Raw genomic sequence first — 16,475 nt, 5'->3', positions numbered from 1 at the left:
AAATTTTTAAATGTTTATTTATTTTTGAGAGAGAGAGAGAGAGAGAGAGAGTGCATGCACTAGAGGGGGAGGGGCAGAGAGAGAGGGAGACACAGAATCCGACCGAAGCAGGCTCCAGGCTCTGAGCTGTCAGCACAGAGCCCGACGCAGGGCTCGAACTCATGTGAGATCATGACCTAAGCTGAAGTCAGACGCCTAACCGACTGAGCCACCCAGGTGCCCCCTTTGCCAGTGAGCATTTGAAACTGGCTCCCAGATTTGGAAAGAACAGATAATGGCAGGCAGTATGTCCTTCAGAACCTAATATTAATATTTCCAGATGAAAATATGCAAACACTTATTCTTTGCAAAAGCGAGTGAATTCATACTAAATTAGAGGGTCATAACTTGTATATTATAGAACTAAAAGAATGTAAATGGGTCCCAATTAAAACCAGAATGTATTTGTTTCGTTTTGTCCGGTAAAGTAATTGGTATAATGTGGTAGTAAATTATATTATTAGAAGAAAGCAAGAAATGATAAATTGAATGTTACAACTTATTAGGCATTTCTTTCTTTCTTTTGAATATGCCTGTCTCCTCTCTCTCTCTCTTTATCTAAAACAGGGGGGCTCTCACTGTCATCTCTGCAGTAGAATCATGAGGTGAGAGGGTGCCCATTAAGAGAGGCACACAGCCTCTCCTTGCTCAATAGACCAAGTCCTAATCTTTCGGGGCAATGTCCAGGAATCAGCCTTCCAAAGAGTTCCCTGGATGATTCTTGGGAAAGTAAATGAAGATTTGAGAATTAATCATGTTCCAAGGAACAAAAATTCAAAGGCTGTTTGTGTGTGCGTGTGTGTATTACACATGTATATACATATATATATGTATGTGTTATATATATGTGTATACATACATACAAATTTACATATATGTAAATTTGAGCCGAATCTCAATCAGAGATTGTGCTGCTCTCATGAGCTCATTAAGTGTGATCTTCCACTGAATATTCCAAATCCCTTTGATATAAATGTGGCTATTATGATTGTGAAATTTTGAGTTAAAAAGGAAATCTGTTCAGTTCTTACAACCAATTGTAGTCTGAACTCATGAAGAGTCCATACACTGTGTTTCTTTTTAAAGACAATATGGATTAAATAGGTACTGATAAAATCACTTCCATAAATACCGTGAAATGAATTTCAAACAGAGGGGCCTTTGCTCTTGCGGCTGGTTCCCTCTGTCTGGGAACCACGTGGATCTCCCTCCATCATGGCTTTCTCTGGCCTTCGGAAGTTTTCCGCTGAAATGTCAAATAAGCAAAAAGAACTTTCTTGACCACCTTATCAAAACAGTATGCACCACACTTTGTCTGCTGTCCCCTTACCCTGCTTTACTTTTCTTGAGTACCTTTATCCCTGTGTTGAATGAATCAATCTGTTGGTTAATAGGGACTAACCTGCTACATGTAAACGACAGATACAAAACTTAACATGTAGAAATTTATTTGCACATCAGTCTAAAAACGATAACTTTCATATTGCTGGTCAAATGAAAACAGTGCCTGCTGGACTCTGACCCAATGAAACTGTGGCGTGGAGGAACATGACAAGCCCTTTCTGCTCCGTGATTATTTCCCCGTGCTGCTGGCTTCCTCCTGGACTAGCAGAGTGGTGTTATCTGTAAATTTTCAGATTTAATTGATGCTATATCTCTTTCTAAAAAGTATTGCGCATTTCCTTGGTCATTTCAGTCCTTCCCTTTTTGACTTCATTCATCCCTGCAATCTTTGCAATTACCCATTAAAAGCAGTGCTAAGGGTAGGCTTTAAGATTCTTGCTCCTTGCCTAGGACCCTTGGTCATTAATGTCTGAATCGTGGTTCTATAAAAATTTCCTCATGCCCAGTAAATGCTGGCCCTCACATCCTGTCCCCACTCAGACCATCAGGTCTTTTTGTGGTTCCCTTGTTGGGTGTTTTTAGAGACTTACAATCAAGAACATGATGAAGTTATAACTCTAAATCTATGAGTGATGGATGGCTTTCATTTAACTATATAACATTTGGATATAATGACTGTTTCCTTGATTTTTACACTTGTTAAGTCTTTGGCAATATTAAGAAAGCCTCCAGAAGAAGGAAGAATTGATGGCAGGAACTCAAGGCGTATCATACTTAAATATATTCCTGGAAAATATGAACATGAGATAATATTCAGTGTGATGTTGGCATTTGATAAATCAGATGCAATGAAGCTAATTATGCAAAACAGTTATTTTGAACCTATCATTCATCTGAACGCTATCTAAATCAGAGTTGATTTAATTACTAGCAGAGGGAAAGGTAAGGAACTAACTTGCTCTATTCCTTCCCTTTCCTCAAAACATTCAGTAATTTTTATTAACGCTGAATTCATAGAATTCTGAGCACTGCCTCAATCATTCAGAAATGCTCTGTTTTGTTTACGTAAATTTAAAACAGCCCTGTGTGCAATATACTAATAAAGCGTGTATTTATCTGCCAGCAATTTCGAAACTTTGGAATGGGCTTTTTCTCAAATATACTCGGTGAGAATATTAAAATCCTGGGGGTTACATGATCCTGAAGAAGCAGTGCAGAGTCACTGAGCATTGAAGATCTTGTCTCTAAAGTGGCCACCGGTGACTGCCTTGGACGGCCACACAGAGATAGAGCTGCCCGCAGACACTGCTGAAATCAAGGAATTCCAAAATCCCGTTGCTTAGAATGGAGTGGGGAGCTCCCAAGTTCGGGCTGTCCAGAGGCCGCTGACAGTTAAATCCCAGCATGGCGTGTGGGTATCGGCTTTGAAGGTTTAGCCGAAGGGTCTTGCCAAAAGTCCACTCTCCGCCTCATTCGGTTCTTGTGTGTGTTCTCCGCTCACCGCCATGAGATAACCGTCTCTCCCTGCTGCCCTGCATCCTTCACTGTCCCCCGGTGTCCTCCACCCCACCTGCCCCAGTGGAGATGATGCTTCTGGGATTCTGACCGTACCTCAGGTGCAGTGTTGGCTCTCGGTCAACATCGTCTTTTCCATGTGTCAGCTGAACCTCTTAGCCCTCGCAGGATGCTCTGTCCTTGGGTCCGCAAAGGTTCCCTGGTCCACAGCACTGTTTCAAAGCAACACCTCCGCCCATACAGTGCGAGGAAATGACACAAATAAGGATTTACAAATACTACAAGGCGAGCGATGCGCAGACTCAGTTTACAAATTCAACCAGTTAGTGACAGCCACTTGTACCGTTTTTTTAGAGGAAGGTAGACTAAATGAGGTGCTTCAGTTTGGAGGGTAAGAGTAAAAGGAAATGTGACTTGAAAACCTATTTCTTTACAATCTGCTTCTCTTAGAGATGTAGGCTGTTGTAAGTCCAAACATTTCCGTTCACTCATTGTCCGGGAAGAAACTGCTGATGAGAACGAATTCTGGCTCACTTTTCAGGAACAACATCAGGATGGCTTGCCATCATGGCTTATTTGTTTGCTTATCATTGTACATAATAATTTCTGTTGCAGAATTTAAGGTGCAAGGACTATGGGATAAGAAGAGGTTTTTAGGTTCGACTTGTCTGCCTGATTCCTTTAGTAAGGAAGCCAGCCACATTCGTTAGGCTGAGAAAAATGATGTTTCGCTGGCCCTGTTCAGCGTGGATTTATCTCAGAATCATTATCATCCTTATAGGGAGATCAGGTTTGGGAGCAAAGCAAGGCAGCTGGGTGATGCCGATAAGCTGATTAGCTTGACATATTGCTGCCATTTCATGCTATTCATTTGATTTTCTGCAGATTTCACCATTTCTGTGCAAAAAACAAATTCAAATATGTCTTTGATAAAACAAGTTCTGTCTGAATGTTGGTTGGGTCCTAATGTCTCCTGTTCGCTTATTTCAGCTGGGTCCCGGGCCTCGTACAGCAGCCAGCACGGCCACCTGGGCCCGGAACTGCGGGCCCTGCAGTCCCCAGAGCACCACATAGACCCCATCTATGAGGACCGTGTCTATCAGAAGCCCCCTATGAGGAGTCTCAGCCAGAGCCAGGGGGACCCTCTGCCATCAGCACACACGGGCACGTACCGCACGAGCACAGGTGTGTATTCAGCCCCCCCTGGGTGGTCTGTGCGTAGTAGGCGGCGGGGGTGGGGGGGTCCTGCTCGGGAGCTCATCAAAGGTGTGTGTGTGTGTGTGTGTGTGTATATGCATGCACACACCTTCTCATCCTCTCTCCCCACCAGCATTATGACCTGCTTCTACCATTAATGTCTGTGATGATAATGAGAGAAACCAAATACGATTCATTTAGCTACCTGAGTCTCTTTTAAATGAAAGAAGTTTAATGGGGGGTTGTAAGATCGTCCAACAGGCGATCTGAAAGAAAACTAATTTTTTGTGTGCCATCGTTAACATATTTGATGAATTTAAGTACTCCAAGAAAGCATAGTCATTATGCAGGACAGAAAAGGCATATGCCTAATGCTGGTAAGTGTTCTTTAATGATACAGGCTACCTATCTGGCAGGCTGGGGGGAAACCTATTTAGGAAAATGTCGCATTATTTTGTAAGGCAAACTGAGACTTTCCTTCATAAGCACTATCAGGTTCAGTCATGTGAAATTATCGTGTAAAGGTCAGATATTGACAATTGCATATGATTCAATCAACCCTAGAGCTCTCCTGGACTAAATATATATTTTGAATTGAACACGACCACAGGCTGCGCAAAGAAAGGCAAGCATTTTCCAGAGCATGTAGCCATTTGCAAAATAACTGGTTAAATGCCATGCTTAAATGTGCTGGAGAGCATTCATCTAACAATAAAATTGATACAGTTAAGATATTGAGAACTGCCCTTGTTACAAAGCTTCACATTGCTAAGGAAACTTAGAAAATAGTATGCCGCTGGTTTGCGTACAGCAACTGATACACACTGCACTTGAACCAAGGCTGAGTCGTGGGAAAACTGAAGCTCTGGTCCAGAACTTGGCACACAGGGCCCTGCACCTTCAGACTATTGTAACTTCCAGTTACCCCGAAGTAGAGCATAGCAATTTTGTTAACTGCATTATGATACTAAATTATACGTTTTGAAACCCAGGCAAGTTAAGTTGCTTTTATGGTCGATTACTGATATTTACATTTCAGTATTTCACTGCACCGTAAGAAGAATGGCACAAAATACTCTTTCTTTTATTTTTGACATCATAAATGCCATCCATCGTTAATAATTCATATCTTGGTTCAGATGAAAAGGAATACCCATTTATTCTTCTGTCAGAGTTCTCTCATTGTCAGCCTGCTAGAACCACTCCTGTGTGAGGCTGGGCTCTTTTAACCATTAGTTGGTTTGCATAATAGTAACTAAGGCAATTTTATTTCCATGCACCCCTTACAAAAGGCAAGGATTACCACCTCTGTGATGTTGAATATGTAATTTGCATAAAAACTGACAACAAAAGGGATTATATGCTGATTCTCTGTCCTGCATTCCTATGCTCTTCGAATTATCTTTTGTTAATAAACTTCTGGGAGCTTCATAAAAATGTACCTACAATAAGAAAACAATACTTCATTCTACTGTGTCGGATCAAAGACAGGGGAAGATGTTCACACTTAAAACAAAACAAAACTAGTATTTTCTCTAAACTAGGGGTCTGAAAACTCTCGCTCATGGGCCAAATTCAGCTGGCCACCCATTTGATTAGTGCTCCTGAGCTAAAAATCATTATTACATTTTAAATGGTTTATGGCCAAATGATGGATAATATTTTCTGATTCGTGGAAGTTCTATGAAATCCAAATTTCAGTGTCTATAAATAAAGTTACTGGAACACAGCCATGCCTATTTGTTCCCGTATCATTTCTAGCTGCTTCCACGCTGTAGCAGCTGACTTGAGTAGTTGTGGTGGAGACCATCTGGTTGGTAAAGCTGACAATACTTACTTTCTGGCCCTTGGTAGAAAAGTTGGCTGACCCCTGCTCTAAGCCATCAGTGGAGCACTGTGCTGAATGAACGAACAAGGGTATCATCCTCCTTAGGAGGGAAGCCAGCAGTGTCCTCTAAATGCATCAGGGAGAAAAACCTGTTTGCCTGGGTGTTCTCAGTAACAGTAATCTCTGCCCTGGCAGAGAGCTGCTGAGGTTGTGACATCCAGATGTCCGAGACCCCAACCCAGCCTGCCCTTTTGAGCTTGAGGCACTTTTGAGGAAATCTGCTGATTTATGCAACAATATTGACATTTCCAGGAGTGCATGGATGGTCTCTTGGGGTGACAGGTGGGGAGAACCCACCTCTCTCCAGCTCCTAAGTATAAAGCCACAGGCTCTATCTCCTCTGCACCTGCTCGGGTCACTCCCTGTTTCTACACTTAATTCATTTCATTTCAAATCCTTATACTTTTCTTAGCTAACCCTGCAACCCCAGGAACTGTCTCTATTAGAACCCACATGTTTGGGAAAATGCCTTTAATATGGGTGTATACCCTTTACTTATGAATTGTATACATAGTATACAATATCATTAAATAATATCTAGTAAAAGTCAGGATTACAAATTAATATAAAGAAACATTCTAAGATTGTTTTTTCATATCCAGGAGGTTATTTTTTTTTCAAAGTTTATTTATTTTGAGGGAGAGGGAGAGAGAAAAATCCCAAGCAGGCTCCGCTCTGTCAGCTCAGAGCCCGACGCAGGGCTGGATCCCACGAACCTTGAGATCATGATCTGAGCTGAGATCAAGAGTCCGGACGTTCAACCTAGTGAGCCACCCAGGCACCCCCCGGAGGTCGTTTTTCACATCCTGTGTTGCACACACCCCATACTGGAGACTTCTGATGCAGAACTTTGAGAGGTTTCCAGGGCCAGAGCAAATACCCCAATTTCTTGGGACGGTCTTCTAGGGCCTCTTAGACCCGAAGTATTCAGGGGCCACTGACTTTTGGCTCCCATTGTGGCTGAGGTGGTTTGAGCAACCTATCTTAGGTCTCAGCCCTTGGGTAGCAGGGCACTGACTGGTGTTCCTTCAGTTTGACCCCTAAAGCATTTCCAGGGGACACATCAAGGAGGTGGGCCACGGGAATTGAGGGGCACTTGTTGTAGTCAACACTTAGGAATGAAGACAAATGCACTTGCCTAAAAAAACCAGGGAATTACTAGATGGCGCTGTAGTAAGAGCAGGTGGGTCCGAATGACAGAAGCATGTGGCAGGTCACTGCTTTCAGAGATCACTCTAAATTTTCTGAACATATTCGCGAATCCTCAGAACCACCGCCTGAAGGAGGTTACGGTGCTCATTCTACAGAATACTGAGGCACAGAGATGTTGAGTAACCTTCCCAAGGTCCCACAGGTTGTATGGAGCCAGTCTTTAAACCTTTGCACCCAGGCAGTCTTGGCTCTGGAACCTGGCTCTTAACGTTCATCTTGGTTGAAACTGTATTTGTAGGGGCTCTGTTGGTTAAGCGCCCAACTCTTGATTTCGGCCCAGGGCATGATCTCACGGTTCGTGAGTTCAGGCTCCACGTGGAGCTCTCTGCTGTCAGCACAGAGCCGTTTTGGATCCTCTGTTCCCCCCTCTTTCTGCCCCTCCCTCGCTTTCTCTCTGTCTCTCTGTCTCTCTCTCTCTCTCAAAAATAAATAAACATTAAAAGAATAAAAAAGAAACTCCATCCTTCTCTCTGCGTGCCTTCTCCAGGTCTCTTTGACTGCCATAATAACCACTCACCCCTGTTATTTACTCTGAAGACTGATTTATTTCTTTATTTTTAATGTTTATTTTTGAGAGAGAGAGAGTGCAATCGAGGGAGTGGCGGGGTGGGGGGCACAGAATCCAAAGCAGGCTGTAGTCTCCAGGCTCTGAGCTGTCAGCACAGACCCCAGTGCGGCACCCAAAACCACAAACTATGAGATCATGATCTGAGCCAAAGTCAGACGCTTAACCGACTGGGCCACCCAGGCCACCCCCTTTTTCTGTAACGTTTGACGGCTGATTTAAATCTCCATTGGAGACACCAACTCCGATGGGGACCTCTCTCTACCTTTGGGTAGGCAAAGAGGTCCTCAAGGCCTTCCCAAACCACAAAGCTACCTAACCCTTCTGTGAGAGAGCCTACACACATGTATTTGTGTACATTTATGAACAGGTTAGGGGGTCAGGGTGCTAACGTCCCACTTCTCACCTCCCTTCTGCTCCAGACTGTGGAAGGTGAAACTTATACAAACAAGGCTCACGACTCGACACTGGAAATCAGTGGGATGTTACTCAGCTGGTGGATACTCTGTCAGGGCTGTGCCAGGAAGCACGGTGTGAAGAGGGTCTTGTGCCCCTGCCCCCGCACGCTCATGCGCCCCGGCCATCGTAAGACAAGAACCGCAGACCTTTGCCCCACCCGGTTCCGGCATAAGGGAGCAGGTTCTGAGGACGGCCCGCTCCCTCCCTGGCCCCAGAGGTGCTCTTGGTAGGAAGGCAGACGGAAAGTAGAGCAGCACGCCCTCATGCCTGAGGACGGGATTGAGATAGAAGCCAGCAGTGTGGCCCCAGAGATCTCGCCGCCTAAGAGAAGGCAAAAGGGTCACTTCCTGAATCAGCACTGGTGTCTGCTGAACGGAAAGCATCCTCTTGCCAGACGTGACAGCCACTCATTCCTTGTAGAGCCAGGAAATGAGAGGGGCCACCATCGATGTTCTCTCCCTGTGCAGGGAGGCGGAATGGTGTGATCTGCGGCCGAAAAGGCAGGCCAGTGAGTCTGATGGCAGCGCGAATATCCCCACCTGCTTTTACAGGACATCAACCCAGTGTCTGAAGCTTTACTTCTTGCGTGATGAAAATTTAAAGAGGCACACTTTTAACTTGGATGTCTGTTTAAATAAAACATACCTTTCATCTGGGATAAGGCTTGTCAAAACCAGAGCTTATATAATAAGAAGTACAGCCAGGCAGGGACGATGCGATCTTCATGGATTTGCTTATGATAAAGTCTATTAAGCAGAAACTAAGTAGCACAAATTTTTATTTCAAACTCAAACATACCAGTAACTGTCAACTTAGGAGTCATTTGATTAACACAAATGCTTGACTCTGACACTCCCCCCTATCCCGGCCCTCCAAATGCATCTTTCTAAACTAATGAAAATGGCCAATGTCTGCCGTGATGAATGTCGCATGAATTTACTTTGGGATAAATGCATTTCTCAGTGAGTGGAGAAAACAAGCTTTCTGTGATGAATGTGTCAGCTTGTAATAAAAAATGAGTTATCATAGGTATGTTGCAAGGAGAAAATCTGCTAACTATCTCTATGAGGTTGACAAATACTAAAACATGAAAAGAAAAAAAGAGTGGGATGAAAATATTTGCACGTGTGGAGAAAGTACTTTGAAAGAACTTAAAATTCTCCACAATAATGGCCACTGCTCAATAAAGGTATAGAGGCATTTCACAGCACCTTCATATTCATACAACTTTATTACTATTATTCACTAACAGGTAAATAACATCTTCAATTAAAATCATCATTGGAGTCCACAAAAACGTGGCATATTAGCAGTTTATTACTTCTTAAATGCTGTTACTTCAAACTGTAAAAGTGATTGCTTTCCATTAGAGCAAGTCAAATTAGATCCTTCATAATATCTTGGTTATTTTTTTTTTTTAAGTCTAGGAAGTCAGGGGCACGTTATTACCCTATTGGAAAATTTTAATGAACCTGGTGATGAATATCCTCTAAAAATGGAGAAGGGCTTCCAGAAGCTTACCTATATCAAACCACCTAAAGAGATGTGAATAAAAAGTGTAACTGAGCTCAGCTGAGGGAAGGCAGAGTGTTGGCTAGTAGGAACAGTTTTTTGGTAAAATCCAGAAACATCAACACCCGCACCATAATAATGATTCTATTACTAGTAAAACCCCTGCATTAATGCCCCTCCCCACAAAGGCAGTAATACCTGAAGTTAAAAGATTATGTTCATGATGAGCCCTGAGTAATGTATAGCATCGTTGAATCGCTGTTTTGTACACCTGAAACCAACGTAACATTCAGTGCGAACTGTACTGGAATTAAAATGGGGGGGGGGGGGAGATTACATTAAATTTACCCAGGAATATTTTCCCATTGAGTTTAGCACGGATCAGCCTGTGTAGAGTGCAGAAAATGGGAAGGCCTTTACAGTTGAGTTCTAGATAATAATACTGCTGGGAATATAGCAGATTGAGTGCTAAAAGCTCTTTGTCCCTAAAATAACAGAGTCGAATTCTCTTTAAGAGAGTTCATGGCCACGTTCTCGGACCTGATGGCACCTAAGCTATCTTTATTTTCTGAGATTGCACAGGGAATAGTATTTAATTATTGTGTTCCTATTTTGTATTTAATAAGGGTAAGTGTAGTTTATGTTTTCCTATTTATGCAAATGCAAATATACAGAAAAGCAAAGAGAATTAAAAAAACAAAAACAAAGGTTTTTCTTCTTTTGTTGAACTGCACTTTTTATTCCCCCTGCAACCAAATCTCTTCATGTGCCAGATTCTTATATTTTATTGTTTTTTGTTTTTTGTTTTTGTTTTTTTTATGGTCAGTAAATAACGGATGTGACCATCTATCATCATCCAAGTAGAATGTCTGGCTGATGAAAAAGGATCCCTCCTCCCCCATTTCCAGCAAATATCACACATAAAACATCTTTCCCCCTTTTGTACAGTAGACCTTTATTTGTGTAGCTCTGAAGAAAACAGGTAATTTCGTGAACAGTGTAGAAGTCAGGTGAAGTATCAAGTCAGCTGCTGAAGAGGCTGCTTTTAAAATCTCCCCAAAGGTACCAGCGACATGGCTCGCTGAGCTCTGAGAGCTCAATGAGGGGAGAAGGGGCCATTTGCGGAGCAGGTGAGGAGAGAGGGGAGTGTTGGACACGCTGACGGGGAGCCTTCCACTTCAGATGTTTGCCCAGGAAGGTTCCATTGAATAGAGCCCTCCTACAAGGCAGGTGACGTGGTCCGCCGAGCTCTAAAGCTCAAATAAGAGAAAATGTGTGATGGGACAGAAATGCAGGCAATGTGTTAAAGGAGAAAGTCTTTAAGGGTGTGACCAGTGTCCGCTGATCCACACTAATGGGGGGCCGTGGTTTGCATGTGCCACGCTGAGGTCTGAACAGGTAGGGCACAAAGGGGGAATTTAATTTGTGATGCCGAAGTCATTTTTGCATGTCGTGCATAAAGAAATACGAGGCATCGCGTTGTTACACTACTGATGGCTAGTTTGAGATCTGTTTGAGCCTCACACGTTTTCTTCAAGACAGACGGTTGCATGGCCCACACTTTAAGAGAGTGTACTTTTCTCCCCGTCTGTATTCCTTGTTGCATTATTTTCTTTGCACTGATTAGTCTCTTTTTTTTCTCATTTCGGCAGTACCAACTTGAATTCTCATTTTTTTTTAATTTTTTTTTTTCAACGTTTATTTATTTTTGGGACAGAGAGAGACAGAGCATGAACGGGGGAGGGGCAGAGAGAGAGGGAGACACAGAATAGGAAACAGGCTCCAGGCTCCGAGCCATCAGCCCAGAGCCCGACGCGGGGCTCGAACTCACGGACCGCGAGATCGTGACCTGGCTGAAGTCGGACGCTTAACCGACTGCGCCACCCAGGCGCCCCTGAATTCTCATCTTATACTTTGAAATTCCCATCAGGCATCCTATTTATTCTGACCTAAAAGTTTAAACTGTGGATTCAGGAAACTTCTGAAATGTCATTTATCAAATGCCACACATGCGATTATGATTTTCTAATAAGATCTCTCTGGAAGTTGTTCACCCATTTTAGATTTCAGAGTCTACCCTCTTTTTTCGAATTATAGTGGTATTAGTGATTAAACTAAGACTCAAAACACTTTGAGTGGTGCCTGGGTGATTCAGTCGGTTAAGTGTCCAACTTCAGCTCAGGTCATGATCTCATGGTTTGTGAGTTCGAGTCCCGCATCGAGCTCTACGCTGCCAGTGCAGAAGCCTGTTTCCGATTCTGCGTCTCCCTCTCTCTTTGCCCCTTCCCTGCTCACACTCTATCTTCAAAAGAAATAAACATTAAAAAAAAAAACTTTGAAATAAAATTAAGGTAACTGAGTATCCCTATTCTTTGATTTTTATAGACATGAACAAAGTTAGGTTTTTTGTCTATGTGAAGAATTTTTCCCCATATTTTTCTGCATATCTCAATAAATTCAATTTGAGGGGAAATGATCTAAATTAACACACGAACTTTTACCAATTTTTACTATAATATTCATGTTAATTCCTATTGTAAACCTGTCTATCCTCTATGCCTTTAGTAGACATTTCCCTTCATTTTAAGCCTCTCATAAATTTTCTTACCATGAAGCTAATTCAGTAACACACATTTTGAAGTTTAAAATCTGGTCCAGTTGCAGCGGTGGTTGTAAGAATAAACTCTGGAGGCAGGGTGCAAGGACTTGATCCCTTCACTGCTAGATACCAGGCAGACTCAGTCAAGTTACGTAATCTCTCTGTGCCTCAGTTTCCCATCTGTAACGTGAGAGTGATGTGTTCAGTCTCTTATAGGGTCTTAGCAGACAGAAAGCCCTTGCTGGAGCTCTGGAGCCTGATACCCAGTGGCAAGTGTCTCCCCCACCTCACCCCACCCCCCCAGTGCAGTGGGTACAATTTCCTTGTTGAGTATCAGTTGATTTCAACATTGTTAATGGTAGACATAGCAACAGCTCACTTGTTTCACAGTTCCTACATATGGGATGTTTAATACCCTTCATGTCTTTAAAGCAAATAATGATCCCATGAGGCCATCTTGTTCTCTTCATGCCACAGTCAGGAAGGTGGAGCTTAACAAGCTCAGTAACTCACTCGTCTCATGCCCAGAATTGGCCAGAAGGCCTGGATAGGAACCCACTTGTCTAACTTCAGAAGCCAGGCTCTGAATGAATTCCCTGCCCCTGACCCCAAACAGGCCAAAGTGAAGTACAAATACGAGCCTGACGATATTCCTACATCTGCCTCTGCCTTCTCTTCCTCCTGGAATACTGGAGCTATTCCTGTTTCTGCTTAATTAACTGCATTTCACACCCTGTTTTCACGTTTGAAGCCAGTGTCCTTACAGTCTTTGCTGCTGCAAGTGTTTTTTTGTTTGTTTGTTTTTGTTTTTTTTAAAAAACACTCTCATGATATTGTCTTTCAATTTAAAGTCCCTGGAGAGTTTTTGGCATGGTTAGGTCACTCACCTTACTGTTACTACTTTTTTAACACGTATGTTTTTGTTTCTGTTTTTTTAGATTTCTGTATGATTTCCTGATCTCTGCCATGTTGTCCTTCTTTCCTGTTAATCATTGTACTTACTCCATTAGCTGTTAACACTTTGGAATAGAAAAGGATATATTTTCTGGTATTAGTAACCATTTTCAGCAAGCTTGAATGTAGATATTACTTTCCTGAAGGGGGAAAAAATGAATTTATCTGAAAAATGTCAGGTGTATTTAGTTTTCTGCTTTTGCCCTGGATTTGCTGGCTATCCTGTCACAACTCTTCTAGAAAATGAAATTTTGTTTGCCTCTGTACATTTGTTCTTCTAAAAGCAAGGTTAGGCCTGGCCTAAATCTTAAACCCCTGCCATCGTGATATAAAACACATCGTTCATACGTTATTAAAACATGAATTCTAACTACACATGTTTGTAAGTTTGCGAGAAAATAGAACTCTTCCAGAAATTGCGTAAAGACATAAGACAGATTTCCTGGTTCTGAACTTAATGTTCATTAGTCTAAACTGGTCATTTTGAAACAAGCCATCAGGACAGTCTTCATCATTGCAAAGACCGCTCCCCAGAGTATACATACATTTTTTGTTGAGAAAGTTTTTCTTAAATGTGTTTCTACTTTTCACCATGCCTCAGTGGCTGTTCTGCTAATTTTGATTATTGTAAGGTGAAATATTATAATTCATTGGAAATGAGAAGCCCTGAACTCTTTTTTAATGTTTCTTGTTTAAGTTTATTTATTTATTTTGAGAGAGAGAGCACAAATGGGGAGGGGGGAGAGAGAGAGAGGGAGAGAGAATTCCAAGCACACTCCACATTGTCAGCACAGACCCAATGCGAGGCTCGAACCCAGGAACTGTGAGATCATGACCTGAGCTGAAGTAGGATGCTTAACTGACTGAGCCACCCAGGCGCCCTGAGAAGCCCTGAACTCTTAATTAAAACTCAGTTCTCAGCATTAGAATGTTTTCCTCCAGTTCACTTTATAACTTTTTTGTCATTTGGCACAATTTCCTTAACTTCTTTTCATAATTGTTTGCTCAGTGTGACATAATTTTTTGGGTGTTTGATTTGGCATATGTCCTGTAATGCGAGAGAGGACAAAATAAACTCTCTGTCACCCACTAATAAGCACTCAGTAGTCAGAGTTGAGGGGTATTGTTTATAATTGAAATCCTACTCCTTAGAGCCTGGATACTCCTGGATACAAATGGTTGTATCCAGACACTGGCTGTTCTTTGGATATCTTCTGATCTGCAATGCCAGTAAAGAAATTGTACTGTCTACGGCTGATCATGGCTAACAACTGTTGCAACAGTTACTGACTGGTCCCATTCTGTTAACATGAAAGATGCTGTTTGCATTGTATTTGGTCATTAAACCTTAGACGTCAAATATCTTTGAGAACCAGATAAAAACAATGCCATGCGATGGACTGACAAGAATCCACGAAGGAAGCATAATTGAAATTCAGTTTGGGACTAGTCAAACTGACATTAATAACTGGTGGAGACTCTTCCCAGAACGATGTAGACGTTTCGAAAAGATGCAGGTGCTCCTGGAGAAGCCAGGTCGGCTCGTTATTTTGTCTGGGTTGCAGTTGGGCACCTCCTCCCACCTGCCTACCCTTCCCCGAATTTACTTGCTACTGTGACAGCTTTAGTTGAAGAAGAGGCATATGGAAATCTTTGGGGAATTGCTTTCCAGGAGCTAGAGCAGTCCTGTGTTTACTGCTCTAGGACTAATTGTGGAAATAGGAGCCCTGCCCCACCCTACCTCCCCACCCCCAGGCCCGCAGTTTCTTTCTTTTATTCAGGAAAATTCGCGACATTACGAAGTTTGCCTTATACTCTTAATAAAATTAATGTGACATCACCTGAACACTTCCTGAATCTTCTCAACTTGAACAATAAAGAACTACCCATCCATGATGCCTTATAAACGGTCCCTATGCATCCTCTGCGTTTGGGTTCTACACAGACTTTATTTTCCTTTTGAGATGAACAAAACTTCTCTTGGGGATTGGGAAGCCATCAACACACAACTGATGCATTTCCCACCCACCCCCATCGCCGAAAGGTTTATTTCGGAGATAGCATGCTAATGATCATTTTAGTGGATGACATTGAATGTATTGGTTCAAATATGACAGATTATTTTTTTTATTCTTCCAAACCCCCCCCTTTTTTTTTTCTTATGTGTGTAATTTCCCCCCGCCCCCTGCCTTAGACCTGGTTAACCGTTTCTGTGAGCAGGTCCTCAATTTTTTGCTTTGTCCCTACTTTCCTGTCCTAGCCCCATCTTCCCCCGGTGTCGACTCCGTCCCCTTGCAGCGCACAGGCAGCCAGCATGGCCCGCAGAACGCCGCCGCGGCCACCTTCCAGAGGGCCAGCTACGCCGCGGGCCCAGCCTCCAATTACGCAGACCCCTACCGACAGCTGCAGTACTGTCCCTCTGTGGAGTCTCCGTACAGCAAATCCGGCCCCGCCCTCCCGCCCGAAGGCACCTTGGCCAGGTCCCCGTCCATCGATAGCATTCAGAAGGATCCCAGGTGGGTACAAATCCTTTTCTTTTCCCGACCGCGATGTCTAAAGAGGTTTTCCAAGCAGGCGTCCTTAAGACATTGTTCCATGCATGTCCCACCATCGCGTTCATGTTCCTGGCTGAGTATGAAAGGGTTGGCTTGGGGCTGGGTTTTATAATCTTGCGTTTGATTTGGAATACGGCTATTGATCATGTGTCTCTGTCTAGTATCTTTTGGGGTTCAACAGCAAATAATAATTTCTCCAATAAGATATGAAACAGCTCCCTTTCGTGCAACAGAAATTGAGGAGTTGGGGATTCAGTGGTTCGACTTCAGGTATCCCGGTCTAAGCGCCTGCTTGTCTCAGTGGAACCGTGTTTGGTCACTGCGTACCCATGTTTCTGTATTCATGCCTTCCGGGTTATACCCAGAATTGAAAATTTAGAAAATCCAATTACCTTTATTTTTCTGTGTCCAAAAATAAACATTAGGTTGACATTGTTTGGGCGTCGATAAAAACTTGGGTGTAATATCAGAGAAATTCTTATTCCTGAGTGGTGTTTCTTTTTTGCTTCCTTTTTTCCAGCAGTGGTGAGATATTTAGTGGTGCTCTACTTCTGAAGTTTAGAATTGGTTTAGTGATGTTTTATTCATAGCCATTTGATTTATGCTGATAGAGTCCCATAAATATATATCTGCATC

At 42.8% G+C, this 16,475-nt stretch overlaps 1 protein-coding gene across 5 annotated transcripts in view; it reads left to right on the top strand.

The window, feature by feature from the left end:
• Positions 1 to 16,475, top strand: part of CTNND2 (catenin delta 2) — a 945,427-nt gene that overhangs the window by 563,487 nt on the left and 365,465 nt on the right. For 3 of the 5 annotated variants that reach the window (XM_086676153.1, XM_086676178.1, XM_086676162.1), the window contains exons 8-9: positions 3,889 to 4,083; positions 15,479 to 15,800. In XM_086676153.1, coding sequence (XP_086532279.1) covers positions 3,889 to 4,083; positions 15,479 to 15,800 — 517 coding nt within the window. The remainder of the gene's footprint in view (positions 1 to 3,888; positions 4,084 to 15,478; positions 15,801 to 16,475) is intronic. The other 2 variants (XM_086676183.1, XM_086676171.1) reach the window with 1 other exon arrangement.

The sequence above is a fragment of the Puma concolor genome, chromosome A1 (genome assembly GCF_028749965.1).
Source record: "Puma concolor isolate L17-30 chromosome A1, mPumCon1.1.hap2, whole genome shotgun sequence".
In the NCBI taxonomy this organism is placed as follows: domain Eukaryota; kingdom Metazoa; phylum Chordata; class Mammalia; order Carnivora; family Felidae; genus Puma; species Puma concolor.
This window is presented reverse-complemented; position numbering and strand designations above follow the sequence as displayed.